Below are 17,067 nucleotides of genomic sequence, written 5' to 3'. Positions count from 1 at the left end.
CCAAGCTCCGGGTATTTGGGAAACTCAAGGCTGGTGTCTGTCGTCCTTCTGGAGAGGGGATTGTCTTTTAATCCGAAGGAGAAGTATGAGAGGGTAGTAATATCATTCACTGGGCTGAGGTGTAGCAGGTGGAGTATAATTTAGATACATGTGAGGCTTTGCATTTTGGTGAAACAAACAAGGGCAGGGCTTACACAATTTATGCTGTTATATAGAAAAGAGGGACCCACGGCACAGGTATAATTCTCTGAAGTTTGTGGCGCAGGGTGTTTAAGTTTATGCATTGCTCAGATCTTTGAGGTTAGAAGTTGGGAAGTCATGCTGAGATTGTGCAGGACATTCATAAAGCCTCTTCTGAAGTAATATGTGCAGTTCAGTTATAGGAAGGAGATTATTAAGCTGGAGAGGGTTCAGAAGATATTTACCAGGATGTCACCAGTAACACCTCATCTTCTGCCTTTGAAGCCAGCAAACACACGGCATGAACATTGGCTTCACTGATATACAAATTTCCCCTGGCCAACCCAGATCCCAGATCCAACTCCCTAACTCACATCTGCCCTCTCGAGGAGACCTAATGTCCATCTTCCTTCCCACCATCTGTTCCACACTCCCCACCGATCTATCACTATCACCTCCTTCCTTCCCTCACCTATAACTTATCTTTTCCACAGCCTCAACCCATCACCCAGTTTCGTTTAACCCCCTTTTCCCTCCCCAGTCCTGAAGAAAGGTCCTGCCTGAAACGTCGACTCCTTTGCTAAACGGATGTTGCCTGGCTTACTGTGCATTTTCCACCACCATGCTTTGCCTACACTGAATTATCAAACATCTGCAGATCCCATTATCTTTTAGGTACAATTCCCAGTTAACATAACCATGTCGTTGTCTGTTATAACCGCACATAGTCTTAGGGATATTTTCTTCTCAGATCATGGAAGATAAAAGTTCTCTCAATGTCTTCCTAATATTGCAGTGCCTGATCAGTAGATACCGAACGTTTGTTTCAATTTAGAAACGTAGAAACATTCTGATAAACCTCTGGCATTGCTCCCATATCCAAGACAGATTGAATGTTTACACATGATTGTTCTACCAGACCCAACATTTGTTCCCTCAGTCACCCCCACATATCCCATCCAGAATGTGTAAATTTTAATCAGATTTTTGAATTGTTATAAAAAAGTATTGAATTGAAATGGGTTAACAGGAGTTATCTGTTCAGAGACTGTGATTGATGTCAGTCTCCGTGCATCCTAAATGTGTCACTGGAGGGCTTTCGTCTTCTATTAATTCGGGACTAGGTTCAATGTGTTATCCCACAGTATCAGCGGTAGCATCACCGACAGCACTAACAGGCATCAGCAGACCCAGACAGAGGGGGAGGAGAGCTCACAATCTGAGAACATTAGACTGGAATGTTCCAACAATGGATCAGAATCTGAGAACATTAGCCTGGAATGTTCCAACAATGGACAGGAGTTTATCCGGGAGTCTTTACTGGCTTTGTCAACCTTGGATCACTTTAGCATTTCGGATCTCTGATGTATTGTTGGTTATTCAAGCTAGTTACTATCCCATCCTCGCTATAGTTGGTGTTCCTGGTAAGTCATTCTATGTGGTCATTGAGCCAGGTTGGACTGAATTGCTGCTCATGTTAAGTGTGTACAAGAAAACTTTCTGATTCAGTATGTGGATGAACCTACTAGAGCAGGTGCAAAACTTGACCTACTCTGGGGAAATAAGGCAGGGCAGGTGACTGAGGTGTCAGTGGAGATGCACTTTGGGGCCAGCTACCATAATTCTATTAGATTTAAAATAATGACGGAAAAGGATAGACCAGATCTAAAAGTTGAAGTTCTAAATTGGAGAAAGGCAAATTTTGACGGTATTTGGCAAGAACCTTCAAAAGCTGATTGCGGACAGATGTTCACAGGTAAACGGACGGCTGGAAAATGGGAAGACTTCAGAAATGAGATAACAAGAATCCAGAGAAAGTATATTCCTGTTAGGACGAAAGGAAAGGCTGGTAGGCATAGGGAATGCTAGCTAACTAAAGGGTTTGATTAATAGAAAGAAGGAAGCATATGTCAGGTATAGACAGGATAGATTGAGCGAATCCTGAGATGAGTATAAAGGCAGTAGGAGCATACTTAAGGGGGAAATCAGGAGGGCAAATACGGGACATGAGATAGCTTTAGCAAGTAGAATTACGGAGAATCCAAAGGGTTTTTACAAATACATTAATACAAAATCATAATTAGGGAGAGAATAGAGCCCCTCAAACATCAGCAAGGCAGCCTTCGTGTTGAGCCACAGAAAATGGGGGAGATAATAAACGAGTATTTTGCATCAGTAATTACTGTGGAAACGGATATGAAAGGGATAGAATGTTAGGAAATAGATGGTTACACGTTGAAAAATGTCCATATTACAGAGGATGAAGTGCTGGATGTCTTGATACGGGACCTGAAAGGTGTACCCTAGAACTCTGTGAGAAGCTGGAGAAGTGATTGCTGAGACATTTGTACCATTGATAGTCACAGGAGAGGTGACAGAGGAGTATGGCAAACGTGGTGCCACTGTTTAAGAAGGGTGGTACGGACAAGCCAGGGAACTATAGGCCAGTGAGCTTGACGTCGGTGGTGGGCAAGTTGTTGAACGGAATCCTGAAGGACAGGATGCACATGCATGTGGAAAGACAAGGACTGATTAGGGATAGTCAACATGGCTTTGTGCGTGGGAAATCATATCTCACAAACTTGATTGAGTTTTTTGAAGAAGTAACGAAGATGGCAGAGCGGTAGATGTGATCTATATGGACTTCAGTAATATATTCGACAAAATTCTCCATGGGTGACTGGTTAGCAAGTGTAGATCTCATGGAATACAGGGACAACCAGCCATTTGGATACAGAACTGGCTCAAAGATTGAAGACAGAGGGTGGAGGTGGAGGGTTGTTTTTCAGACTGGAGGCCTGTGACCAGTGGAGTACCACAAGGATCAGTGCTGGGTCCTAATTTCTTTTTTGTCATTGACATAAATGATTTGGATGCGAGCGTAAAAGGTACAGTTAGTAAGTTTGCAGTTGACAACAAAATTGGAGGTGTAGTGGACAGCGAAGAAGGTTACCTCAGAGTACAACAGGATCTGGACCAGATGGGCCAATGTGCTGAGAAGTGGCAGATGGGGTGTAATTCAGGTAAATGCGAGGTGCTGCATTTAGGGAAAGTAAATTTTAGCAGGACTTATATACTTAATGGCCGGGTCCTGAGGGGTGTTGCCGAACAAAGAGACCTTTGAGTGCAGTTTCATGGCTCCTTTGAAGTGGAGTCACAGGTAGATAGGACAGTTAAGGCCACTTTTGGTTTGCTTTCCATTATTGGTCAGCGTATTGAGTATTGGAGTTGGGAGGTCATGTTGCGGCTGTACGGGACATTGGTTAGGCCACTGTTGGGATATTGTGTGGAATTCTGGTCTCCTTCCTATCAGAAATATGTTGTGAAAATTGAAAGGGTTCAGGAAAGATTTACAAGGATATTGACAGGGTTCGAGGATTTGAGATACAGGGAGAGGCTGAACAGGCTGGGGTTGTTTTCCCTTGAGCGTTTTCCCTGGGGTCGGGGAGTCCAGAACAAAGGGCATAGGTTTAGGGTGAGAGGAGAAAGCTATTGGGTCACACGGTGGCACAGTGGTTAGCAATACTCCTTCACAACGCCTCAGGCTGTGGACTCTCTGTGTGGAGTTTGCATATTCTCCCCATGTCTGTGTGGGTTTCTTGCCACAATCCAAACTGTGCAGGTTAGGTGAATTGGTCATCCAAAATTGCCCGTAGTGTTAGGTTAAGGAGTCAATGCAAGGGAATGGGTCTGGGTGGGTTGTGCTTTAGCGGGTCGGTGTGGACTTGTTTCCATGCTTTCAGTAATCTAAACGTAAAAGAGACCTAAGGGGCAACTTTTTCACACAGACGGTGGTACGTGTATGGAATGAGCTGCCAGAGGATGTGGTGGAGGCTGGTACAATTGCAGCATTTAAAAGGCACTTGGATGGTTATATAAATAGTAAGGATTTGGAGGGATATGGGCTGGGTGCGAGCAGGTGAGACTAGATTGGGTTGGGAAATCTGCTAGACATGGAAGGATTGGACTGAAGGGTCTTTTCCCATGTTGTACATCTCTATGACTCTATAACCCACACAGTGAGTTCGTAAATGCAATTAGTGTAAATGGTATTTGGAGGAATACGTGTAATTGGGAAGTTAAAGTTAGTTGGAGTTTGTTAAAGAGAATCAGAATGTAGAGGTAAAGAAGTCGCATAGTGTTGGTGAGAACGTACCTGAGGTATTGAGTGCAGTTTTGGTTAGCTTATCTAAGAAAGATTACGCTGATCACAGAGGACGTGAAATGGACATTCACCAGATTAATTCCTGAGATGACAAGATTTTCTGATGGGGAGATTTTTCTTGCGACCTCTCCAGTTTCAAAGCATGAGAGGTGATTGCAATGAAATTTCAAACATCTATGACACATGTGATGAGGTGGAAATAAATAGGATGTTTCTTAGCTGTCTACTCTATATTTAAGACAAATAATGACAGGATAAGGGATATACCATTTACGACTGTAATAAGGAGGAAATTCTCCCTTGGAGGGGACTGACTAGCACAGGGGCAGGGCAAGATCAAGGAGAATCCCCAGATATTCTTCACGTATATCAAGTGGAACAGAATAACCAGGGAACATGTAGGGCCTATTAGTGACTTGCCAAGTTGCATCCCAACTCAACTTCATGGTAGAAGGGTGTTTGTGTGACTGGATCCCAATTTCCCCTGGTGTACATTATCATTTGTGGTATTCATAAGTGATGTGAATGTGAAGTGGGTATGGGGAGTGTGATAAGTAAGTTTGTGTTTGACACAAAGATTGGCCGGATGGTTTGCAGTGAGGAGGAAGGTCTTATTTTACAGGAAGATACAGATGGAATGGTCAGATGGTCAGATCAATGGCAGATGTAATGCAACCCTGATAAATATGAGGTGATACACTTTGGAAGAAGGAACCAGACAGGGGAGTACTCAAAGAATGGCATCACACTAGGAAGGTCAGAGCGTGCTTCTCCACACATCCCTGAATGTGACTGGATATGATAATTAATGAGTTCAGCATGACTGTAGATAAAGCCTTTATTCATTGACCCAAAGATTATACGAGTGTTATGTAGCATTTTGGTAAGGCCAAGTGAAATGTTGTGTGCAGTTCTGGGAGCCACATTACAGGATGGATGTGATTGGACTGGATGAGGTGCAGAAGGGATTCAACAGGATGTTCCCTGGGATGGACCATGTGAGCTGTGGAGGGAGGCTGGGTAAGCTCGAGTTATTTATTTTGGAGCAGAGGAAGTTGAGTGGGTAAGTAATTCAGCATTAAGATTACAAGGGGCATGGACAGGGTGAATAGACAACAGCTGTTCTTTTTAGTCAAAGTTTCAGCTTCCTTACAGTCAGAAACCAGGGAATGGAGAATGGAGAACAGAGAAACATGACACAACTACTTCACTTCTGTCTACACAGAAAAATACATAAACAAAGCCTTCCCAGCAATAGGAGAAAACCGGAGTCTGGTGAGAAAATGATGTAGAATTAAATTAGTAAATAAACTAATCTGGAGTAATTACTGGAGCTGAAAATAATGGGCATAGGAAAAAATCAACACACATTGATGAAATGAGAAACATACTTGAGAAACTGACTGATAGATTAATTACAGAAAAAAACAATAGAGGCACTGAACTTGGATTTTCAGCAAGAATTTTAATAGAGTCCCAAGGGTGCAAAGTAAAAGCACATGGGATAGGGGGTAATATATGAACATGATGTTAAAATGGGAGTGTTGACAGGAAACAATGAGTAGGAATAATTGGATGGTTTACAGTTTGGAAGGCTCGAGAGGCATCGCAATGATAGGTGCTGGGACGTCAGATATTCACAATACATCCCAAACATCTCGTTGAGGGAATCAAATGCAAAGTTTCCAAGTCTGCTGAGGGAACAAGGATTTTGAAAAGTGAGGAGGATGTGAAACAAACTTCAAGGTGATTGAGGCAAATGGAGTGAATGAGTAAATATGTGGCAGATGAAGGCAGTGTGGATAGATGTGATGTTGTCTACTTTGTTGGGAAACATTAAAATTCCAGCCAACCATTGGAAAAGGGAGTGGTTGAGAAATGTCGATCTATGAAGGGAACTGCACTTTTCTTCTGTAATTGTTTGGTCAGACATCTGAGTTCCATGCAGGGCAGTGGGTTCTGAAGATTGAAGCCAATACTGGGAATACATTGGCACACCGACCAGTTTACGCAGACCCATCATGTGGGGAGCTGTAACATTGAAAAGGATATGGGATTTCCCTGTACACCAGTCACTGAAAGCAAGATTGCCGGAGCAGAAAGAAGTCAGGAAGATAAATGGGGGTTGACCCTCATTTCAGGTGGATTTGAATCCAGGAGTAAGGGTGTCTCAGTGCAGCTGTACAGGGCCTTGGTGAGACCCCATCTTGAACATTGTGCAGTATTGTGTGTTGTTTTGGTCTCCGTACCTAATAAAGGACAAACCTGACATTGAGGGAGTGCAGCGAAGGCTGACCAGACTGATCTCTGGGATGACAGACCTTTTGTGGAGCAGGGTTTGGGGCGATTGAGCCTGTATTCCATGGGGTTTAGGAAAATGAGTGGCGATCTCAGTGAGATATATAAAACACTGACAGGTTTAGGTAGATTGGAAGCAGTGATGATAATTCCCCTGGCTCGGACGTCTAAAACAAGAGGCCACACTATTAGGTACAGACAGGTCACATTGCATTTAGATACGAAGAAATGTCTGCACTCAGAGAGTGGTGAACCTTGGAATTCTCTCTCTCATAAGGCTGTGGAAGACAAGGCACTCAGGACTAATAAGGATGTCTAGACACCGAAAGGATGGGGGAGAATGCAGGAGTATGGTGTAGAAGTAAAGGGTCGGCCAACATTATATTGAATTGGATAGCAAACTCGACAGACCAAGGGCACTACCGCAATTCCTATTTTATAGCTTCACAAGGTTAATCACATGAAGGGATGTGTACAGTGTGTGGGGAAAGTGCATTGAGGAGATGTTCAGACATTAACTAGAACGGGGAAAGCTCAATGTGCTGTATGGCCTATTATATTCCCGATGTTTCTGTGCAGTTTGTGGGAAAGTTCTGTAAATATTGTCACAAGTTCACAAATGTTAGGAAGGACGTCTCTGCAGGGTTAACAGGACTGTCTTTCCAATTCCCTTTTCTATAATAAGGCTGGGGCTGGGTGTTCTATCAGGTGTTATCCTTTAAGACGTCGGAGAAGTTTGATACAATAGAGTGTCTTGCTTGGCCTTTTCAGAGAGCATTGAAGAGTTTATCACATGTCTGTGTGTCTGGAGTCACTTTTAGGCCAGACCAGGAAAGCACGGGAGATTCACTTCCTGAAAGTACATTGGAAAAGCAAATTGGTGTTTACGATCAACATTGACATCAACGTCACTGTTACTGACACCAGATTTGAGATCTCGATGTTTTATTAATTGTTCTTAACTTCCATCAGCTGCCAGAGCATTATCCTGGTCTGGATTATTCATCCAGTGTATTTTCCAAAACAGCACCATCTCCAAATGGGGGGCTATCAGAAACCACACAGAGCAAGTTATGTCTGTGCTGCTTGACAGCTCTATGAAAAGTCAAGGCCGATTGCCTTTGTCGTATCTACTGTGTTCAGCTGTTTCTTCATGTCACGTGCAGCAAATCGAATTGGTTGAAGACTGGCATCTGTGATTTTGTGGGCATCATGATGACGGTGAGTTGAATCGTCGACTCATCACTCCTGGCTAGAATGGTACAGATACTATTTCCTTGTTTTTTACACTGACGTGCAGAGCTGATCCATTAATAGAATGGGAATAATTGTGGAGCCCTCTCCATCAGTTAGTTGTTTAATCGTCTATCACGATTTTTGGCCGGATGTGGCAGGCTGCAGAGTTCCATCTGGGTGTATTGACCTTATGACAATTTCTCTCTCTCTCTATCATTAGATTTGGTTTCATTTGATTTGATAGGAGTCATTGCCGCATGTATCTAAGTAGAGTGAAACTCTTTGTTTATACACAGTTCTGGCAGATCATTGTGAGAGTTGGAGCTGCCTTTTTTTAAGAGACATGGAGTGGCCGAAATTTAAAAGTCTACTTCAACTGTCTGTTTTTGAAGACCCACAAAATAGCCAGAAATTAAAACAGATTGCTTCAGCATTAGTGAAAAAAAGGGAATTGAGAATGGCATTATTCCAAGGCAAAAGAAAGGATAATCTGATTTGCAAGATTCTGAAACATGCCAACATAGTGGTAAAGAAGGTTCTTTTTTAAAAAAAAATGATGATTTGTAACAGAACACGGATGAAATAATGTAATTGTAGTACAAAACCTTTGAAGAATCACTACAAAAGGTTACTTATTCTGATCTCAGTAAGGATTCTTTTCATCCACAAAAACAGCAACTCAAGTTATCTTTCAGAAGCTAGCTGCGCCTTTGAAACTAATTACAATAGTAATAAGTTCTAGTTAAACATTTAGTAAATAATTATGGGCACAGATTTTAACGTAATTATAAAACCTTAAAGAGATGCCTGCATGTCTTGTCTAATTCGCTGAGAAAAATGTTAACAGTAGAAATAATAATGATATTACGAATTTCGTAACAGAATCAACTTTGTTATGTAAAATGTGACCACGGAATTTGATAAGAGATAGCCTGCGCATTGGAGAATAGAATTCATGCAATCCTTCAGGATAAACAATGAGGGGTATGACTAAAAAGAGCCCATCCACTAACTTTGGAATGCATTATAGAAAGATTCGAGGAGAAAGTGAGGTCTGCAGATGCTGGATATCAAAGTTGAAACTTTATTGCTGGAACAGCACAGCAGGTCAGGCAGCATCCTGGGAACAGGAGATTCGACGTTTCGGGCACAGGCCCTGAAGAAGGGCCTGTGCCCGAAACGTCGAATCTCCTGTTCCCTGGATGCTGCCTGACCTGCTGTGCTGTTCCAGCAATAAAGTTTCAACATTATAGAAAGATCCCAAGGACTAGAGATAACAAAAATCGTTAAACATCCGAAAAAAAAGAAGCTCGGACTGTGCATGCGAGTGTCCATCATTGATCAATTGTTTTACAAGATTGGTTCTGCAGAAGGGGTGTGGAGGGGACACTGACAAAGTTGTGTACGATCATTGCAACACAGAACGTATAAAAATACTGTCTTTTTACTGTAAAATCGAAGTGTGTCATTGATTTGCCTTCTGATCTGAGCTGAAGATTAAGGAAACGAATGTCTTCCCATGTCAAAGCCAGATTCGAGGAATATCCTTTGGTATTCTCCCAGCATTAACCAGGTTTTGCTTGAATTAAAGTTCATTCCGTACCTGTGTCCTGTCTGCCTCCAGAGTCTTTGATCCTAGCTGGGGAATGTCGCTCCTACAATAAGCAAGGACATATAAATCATAGGGTAAAGGAAAAACTTAGACTGAGGCATACAGGCTACACCAGAAAGGACATGCAATAGACAGTTAAACAGAGTCCAAAAGGCCAAGTGATTTTTTTTCCTCTACAGTGAGAAGTGATTTAATTTAAATAGACTGAGTGAACAGCAGCAGAAACTGAGAACCCCCTCAATACTGAAATACAGCGCCAGAGAATCTCAATGATATGGATCACTGACAGAGGGGAAATCAGCATCTCAGCTATGGGCCAAATGGTGATTGAAAAAGATTGCACACCACTTCCCTGGTTTTCTAATACACATTTCAATTTATGGAGCTCAATATCGTGAGTGTGTCTTATTTCTTATTTCCCAAAGTTTAGCATGGACAGAAAATCATTTTGTCGCCGTATTTTGTGTTCAATAAACAAATTTTACTCCTCATTCCTCACTTTAGATGTATCCTTGAATCTGTTCTTCATATGAGTTATGAAGGGTAACATTCCAATACTGATGACTGAGGAATATTATTTTCCATCCCTCCAGTCTGAACTGCCATAACCCACAATTCTCCCTGTTTTCTGTCTCCTCCACAATACCATAATCACAGTGTAATTGAAGTCCAGTAAATGACATTTCATCACAGTTCACTAACATCGATAACATTAATAGCACAGGCCTCATCTGCCTCTCTCTGAATCTGGAATAACAATCTTAATTGCATTTGTCACGTTCAATTCTTTGTTAACATATCCATGCCATTTGTCTGTTATAACCCCATGTTTCTCAGACGCACATTCGCCTCAGATCATGAACTATAAAAATTGTCTCAGTGTTTAATTGAAATTATGATGCTTGATCAATAGTTCCAGGATGTATGTTTCCATTTATAATCAGAGACGCATGCTTCCGTTCTGATTAACTTATGGCATTTCTCCTGCATCCAAGACAGATTGAATGGTTACACTCAATTGATCTACGAGCCTCAAGATTTGTTCCATCAGTCGCCCTCACATAGCCCATCCAGAAAATGACAGTTTGAATCATTGTTTTGAATTTGAATAGAACAATATTGAATTGAAAGGCGTTGGCTGGAGCTATTTGTTTTGTGGCTGTTATTGATGTCAGTCTCCGTGGATCCGAGATGTGTCACTGGAGGGTTTGCCTCTTCTATTAATTAAGGACTCGGTTCAATGTGTTATCCCAGTATTGGCGGGAGCATCAATGATTGGACGAACAGGGATCAGTAGCTCGAGAGACAGGGGAGGAGAGATCAGAATCTGAGAACATTAGACTGGAATGTTCCATTAATGGATCAGAATCTGTGAACTTTAGACTGGAATATTACAACAGACAGGGGTTTATCCTTGCGTCTTTACTACCTTTCTCAGACATTCCATCTGACCATTAAGCTGAGTTGAACTGAATTGCAGTTCATATTCAAATTTTAAAATTTGGAAGTCATCATTTTCAGATCCTGTCAAAAATTTCACACCTTACTGATTATAACTAGCAAATTACTATTCACAACTTACTCAACAATACGCGAGGAGAAACTAGACTGTTCCTAATCTCCATTATCTTTTTTCTTCATTCATATTTACATTTCTGCATATTCTCCCCACTCACCATCCTGCCCAAGGCCACTATCAGGATATTTCAGTCTCCTTCTCAGCCTCAATGCAACTGCTGAATAATCCATCGTTTGTGCCTTTGGTAGATCCAGATATAACCGTTTTAAGTCCCTTCTAACTATGCTTACGTCACAAAATATTTGCACTTGAGATGGTTAGTTTGTCTTCTCCACAGAATCTGTCAGATGGGCAGACAGTGCAAGGTGGTCAAGTCATTGACTCATAATCAAACGGCACAGAATAATAATCTTTTGGTGTCTCATGAAGGAAGTTCATGGAATGCACTGAAATCAACACCACTGGTTTTCAACAGAAGCATATCTGTTCGCCTCATGTCCTTTAGAGAAGGCAACGGGTTATCCTTTCATGTTCAGGTCTCTGTGTGACTGCAAACCCACAGCATTGTATGTAACTCTTTGTTACCCTGTGCAACAGCTGAATCAGCCACTCAGTTCAAGATCAGCATAACATGCTGGCCTGACTAGAGCTGCACACATCCCGTGAGGGAAGAACAAAAGGAAAGATAGCTCCCTTTCTCTGCCTGATTTCCACGTTCCTGTAAGTCATTTCCATTCAGGTAGGTGACCTGTTTCAAGTGAATTCTTTCTGATTGAGTGTCCCTCTGAAAGTGATATACATCTCCATCGACACCTTTGGTGTTGATTGACGCACAGATGTAAGAAACTTCAAAATTCCACATCATTCGCAGTGCAGAGAGAAGGAATGGCTTTTTTTATACCACAGGAAAGAAGCTGAGACAGCTAAGTGAGGGAATAGAATTATTGTGATCAACCGTAGAGTGTTGTTGAGATAGCATTTGGAATATTGTGCACAGATTTTCTCTCCTTTCTCAGGAATAATCCTCTTGGCAGAAAGAGTATAAAGGAGTTTCACCAGACTAATTTTTGGGATGATTGTACCATCGGGAGTGCATGAGGATTAATCTGTTGCGCTTTGAAGAATAAGAGGTGATTGCATTGAAACTTAATCTGATGGACAGTCACTCATTATATTCCAAATAGAACTATTACGGTGATAAATTCCATGTTTTTATTTACTTGATTTACATGATTCTCGAATGCTTAAAAGACTCTGAGAACGTTCCGCTCACTCCACGCCATTCCCCATTTCGATTGAGAGAGAGAGAGCCAGTATTTAACGACACTCTTCCAACATTAATTCAGTGCATTTGGTGTGTGATCATACATAGAACTTCACGTTATCCACCATCGCGACAGGAGCCACACACCTTCATTCTAAATCATTCTATCCCCACCAGCTTCTGACCCCCACGGATGATTTCCACATATCCATGTAACCAGCTTGACGTGCTGAATGAGCTCCTCTTTTAACTTTGGAAATGTGCAGTGCCTGGCAGCACTGTTACATGAATGTTACCGACACTTTAACAGTACAAACGTGAATTTTGTTTTGGTCTTGCTGAATATGGACACAGACTCGTTCAGGAGCTGAGTGGGGAAAGAATGTTTTGAATATTGTGTGATCTTCAGTGATCACTCCGCTTCTGATCTTGGGATAGATGGGGGGCGCCGGGAATGGGGGCACATAGACGTTGACGAAGGAGTTGAAGATATTTGTGATGAGGAAGTTAATCTGGGGATCTCCTGAAGCGATGTCCCGGCACTGAGAGGATTGTCGGCCACCGACCACAAACATCTTCCTTCGTGCTCTGAAAGACCCCAACCAATGAGGAGTTTAGACCTGATTCTCATTAAGCTCAAATAAGTAGGTGGTCCCGATGACATCCTCAGTCAACTACTGCCTTGATATCAAGGCCATTCACTCTTTCCTGAGCCCTTGTGTTCACCTCTTGTTCATATCAATAGGTGACGGTGTATGTGTAGAGAGTGTTTTCCTCTCACAGAGAGTAATCAATGTCAGGACTTATCTGGACTAGAGAGTTAGGGGAGCTACATCACTGTAAGTACTTAAAGAGGTGGTGCATGAATCTTTGATCTGTCAGAGAGCTGAGGAGTGTGAAGAACTGGGCATTAAGGAGGAGTTAATGCTAGCAGTAGATCAGCCATGATTGTATACAATGGCTTGACCGTCCGAATGACCTATTCCTGTTCCTTATGTTTTCATTTTCTGTAATTTCAAAGTAAACGGCTGTAATTTTCCTGGATGTACTGTTATTGTATGTTGTAATCAGAGAGACCAAAGCATTTTTGAGTAATCTCTGAGTGAGGTATGGAGCTTTATTCATAACGAATCCTGGTCTAGACCAAGACCAACAAATTAAGCACAAGTTGCAGAGAGGCGGCACTCTGTAAACAGACCAGAGGCGTCTTTCAAAACCAGTCTGAATTTCCAAATAACATTTTCCAATTCGTACCAATCTGTGCGTGACAGTTGTGAGGGATTAAATGAAATCCTGTGTTACTGTGGACCAGGTATTTGGAGCAAGTAGCCCCCATCTGCACCTTACAGGAGCTGTGAGAGGCTGAATGCACCATAGTAACACGGGACTGTGGAGCAAGAGTGGGTCATCAAACACTTTGTCACGGCTCTACCATGCACTATGATCTGATTAAGGTCTCAGCAGCACTTTTCTGTCAGTGTACCATTTCCCTTCATTCATTTGTCTTTCAAATGTCTTACATAGATAATTTTGAACAAATAGAAATATCCAGGCATCACAATCTTCTGTGGAAGGGAATTTACACTTTACAACACTTTGAGAATATCTTGTTCGTGGTCTGACCAATGTTGGAGGGTCACTCATGTCTTTTCCCACTCCTCTATTGTTGAAAGCAAATTTTAAATGTAACCAGTTGAGTGCTGTGTCCAATGATATAGGTATCGGACTGTGTAATTTTCTAGAAAAATCTGAGACACAGAAAGTTTAACTGTGGACAAATGGTAAAATGATAGAGTGTCTCAAATATTACTCTGACTTTGGACTTATTCTGCTCACAGAAATATCTGGGAATGCGGATTTCTTCCTGGAACAGTTTGATTTGACTGAATTCCCTTTATTTCGAGGTGTACAGAGATTCCTATGAATCCTCATCAGGAATCCTCCGCGAGTGATAAAGATGACTCAGGATTTTTGTGTTCTCACACCTTGCTTTCAGGCAGAACAAAATAAGAGAGAGAGAGAGACCAATTGGCTGCTGCTTCTGAAGCAAGTAATATTTGTCTCCGTCTCTGTGTGGAAAAATCCAAGAATGTCAACTGTACACCAAACTGGAGCATGTGCACTCTCCATGTACATTCTCTGGAATGGGTGATAATAGTCTGTATGCTGTATGCAGCATCATTGTTGTTGTTGTGCACAGTGCCTTGCATTAGCAAAAGAAAATAGTGTGCCGTTTTGTGATTTGATGAGATGTTTATATGCATCTGCGTAATTTTTAAAAATGGGTTAATATCTTCATAATATTTGTGTTAATACCAATGCATCTCATTCAAAAAAATATTATCTAGCAAGAGAAAATATGTATCCAGCTGAAAGACTTCTCTGAAAATCGTGGTTCAATAGGATTTCTCATCTTAGATCTAAACAGATAATCTCCGATAACAGAAGGCCTTTATTTCAGGAATGAGTAAAGGGAAGCATCTTTGAACATCTCTGAAAGGAATTCTATCCGGTTTTTAGTTTAGAGGATCAGACCTGCACCCAATGTATCTGATGTGGTCTCAGCAATGCCCTGTACAGATACAGTGAAATATTCCTAATTAAACCCAGTACCCGTTGCTACAAACAACATCACTCCACTTACCTTCAGCACACTTGCTGCATCTGCAGACAGACTTCATATGATTCATGTACCAAGAACATGAAAAACATCTGCAATCTCTCTCCATTTAAATTGTTCCCGACTGCAATAGACAACTCACATTATGTTATTACTGCTGAGGGTATGCTCACTAACCTTCCCTGTCTACATCATAATGCAGATTCACTACCTCCATTTGAAGATCTCTTGAATGATCATTTTGGTGTACGAGGTAGTTCAGCTTTGATCTATTCAGTCCCTTCATGCAGATATTTTACATAGATTATTGATCATTGATGACTCTAAAGTGATTTCTGAGTCAAAACTAGTTACAGATTTCTTTTAAAAAAAGATCATATATCTCGACTGTCTATTTCCTGTTAGTGACAGCATCCCTGTTCCTGTGCAGCTGTTCAGGCGGGTTGAATGGCCTCGTCCTGGGCTGTGTAATGTACTCAACGAGCTGAATTACTTCATCCTATATTCCTGTGTAATTCTTTGGACGGGCAGAATGGTCTCCTCCCGTCTCATTGTAACGATCCGGGCTGAATGGGATGGTCCTCTACCCTGTAATCGCATTGAGGGGTGGATTGAGGAAACAACACATGGGGTAGGGGCAGCAGTATATCTCTGGAACAGCCGGGAGCGTGCATTGAGGGAACAACACATGGGATAGGGGCAGCAGCATATCTCTGTACAGCCTCGAGGGATGGATTGAGGTAACAACTCATGGGATAGGGGCAGCAGTATAAATCTGTAACAGCCTCGAGGGGTGGATTGAGGGAACAACAGAAAGGGTAGGGGCAGCAGTACATCTCTGTAACTGCGTCGAGGGGTGGATTGAGGGAACAACACATTGGAAAGGGCAGCAGTTGGCCATTTAGCGGCACCATTCAGAATGATCATGGCTGAACCGAGTGTGTCTGACCATCCGTCTCCTATCTGTTCCCAATAAACATTGACTCACCTTTCCGGCAAAGATCAGTCAAGTTCAAACTAAAATACCTTAATTAACCGAGTCTTCACTGCTCCCTGAGGATGGCGACACCACAGATAGCACAACAGTAAAGGGAAAGGGACATCCTTCTTTCATTGTGGGACACATTTAAAAAAAAAACGGTGTTGACCTCACATCAAATCACTGCCCCTTTTCGGATATAATGGTACAATAACCAAGAATCGAAATTAACCATTGTGCCCTCCAATCTTTTCACACATTACCACTGACTGTTTCCAATCAAATATGTTGCTGCTGCTGTCTCAGGAAGAGAATACCTGATAGCATAACACCACACGAGCATTAATAAAGCAGCAGAATTAGACAATTTGGCCTGTCGAGTCTGATATACCATTCAGTCATTTCTAATATGTTCCTCAACATCATTCTCCGACCTTCTCCCTAGAATCCTTTATCTACTTATAATTCAAAAAACTTATTTATTTGTGTCCTAATGGCACTCGCGTCTTTGTCTTAATGTGTATTTAAGTGTGTGTGTCCATGTGCTTGTTATTTTTTGTATTTGCGTGACTATGTCTGTCTTTGTATCTATCTGTCTGTGTGTTTCTATCTATGTTTGTGTCTATTTGTGTGTGACTTTTTATGTCTTTGTGTGCTTCTACGTGTGTGCTTGTTACCTCCTTGTATGCATTGTGTATGTTAGTATATTGGGGTATTTACCAATCCGCCTGTGTATTTCTATGTGCAATCTCTGTGCAATGGGTTATCTGTTCTTCTGCGAGTGAGAGAGATGAGGTTGGAACTGACAGTAGGTTTGAATTGCGGATTGCTCTTCAATGAACACTGCTTCTTATTCGGTTGGTGGGACGTGCTTTGTTTCAGAATCTCCACACAAGGCCACATGGTCCTCTCTGGCTTTCTCCAGATTCCATCCCACATATCAGGGTAGGGGGATGAGGGAACTGATATCCGGCACTCCACCATCCGGCTTGGCCCTTTCTGTCTTATTCAAGGCTGTTTCTCCTGGAATGGGAGAAAGGGAGGGAATGAGTGAGGGTGGGAGTGGATGGACCTGCTGTTAGTACTGGACTAGGTGAGGTGTGACATGGTGAGGTGGCCGGAGGGAGTCTGTCCACATTGTTGTATCCATGTAGTGCTATTAGCGTGCGGGGCCATTGCACCAGGGACAGGAAA

The 17,067-nt window shown here is 42.0% G+C and overlaps 1 protein-coding gene across 1 annotated transcript in view; it reads left to right on the top strand.

The window, feature by feature from the left end:
• The first annotated feature begins 1,471 nt into the window (after positions 1-1,471).
• The window catches only part of LOC148139559 (putative G protein-coupled receptor 139), a 41,156-nt gene continuing 25,560 nt past the window's right edge, over positions 1,472-17,067 (top strand). The window contains exon 1 of the mRNA XM_087980868.1: positions 1,472-1,604. Coding sequence (XP_087836994.1) covers positions 1,472-1,604 — 133 coding nt within the window. The remainder of the gene's footprint in view (positions 1,605-17,067) is intronic.

The sequence above is a fragment of the Chiloscyllium plagiosum genome, unplaced genomic scaffold (assembly GCF_037043375.1).
Source record: "Chiloscyllium plagiosum isolate Xiang-an unplaced genomic scaffold, Cpla_swu_hap1 HiC_scaffold_38, whole genome shotgun sequence".
Lineage (NCBI taxonomy): Eukaryota > Metazoa > Chordata > Chondrichthyes > Orectolobiformes > Hemiscylliidae > Chiloscyllium > Chiloscyllium plagiosum.
Note: the sequence above shows the minus strand (reverse complement) of the source record. Positions and strands in the feature narration are given on the sequence as shown.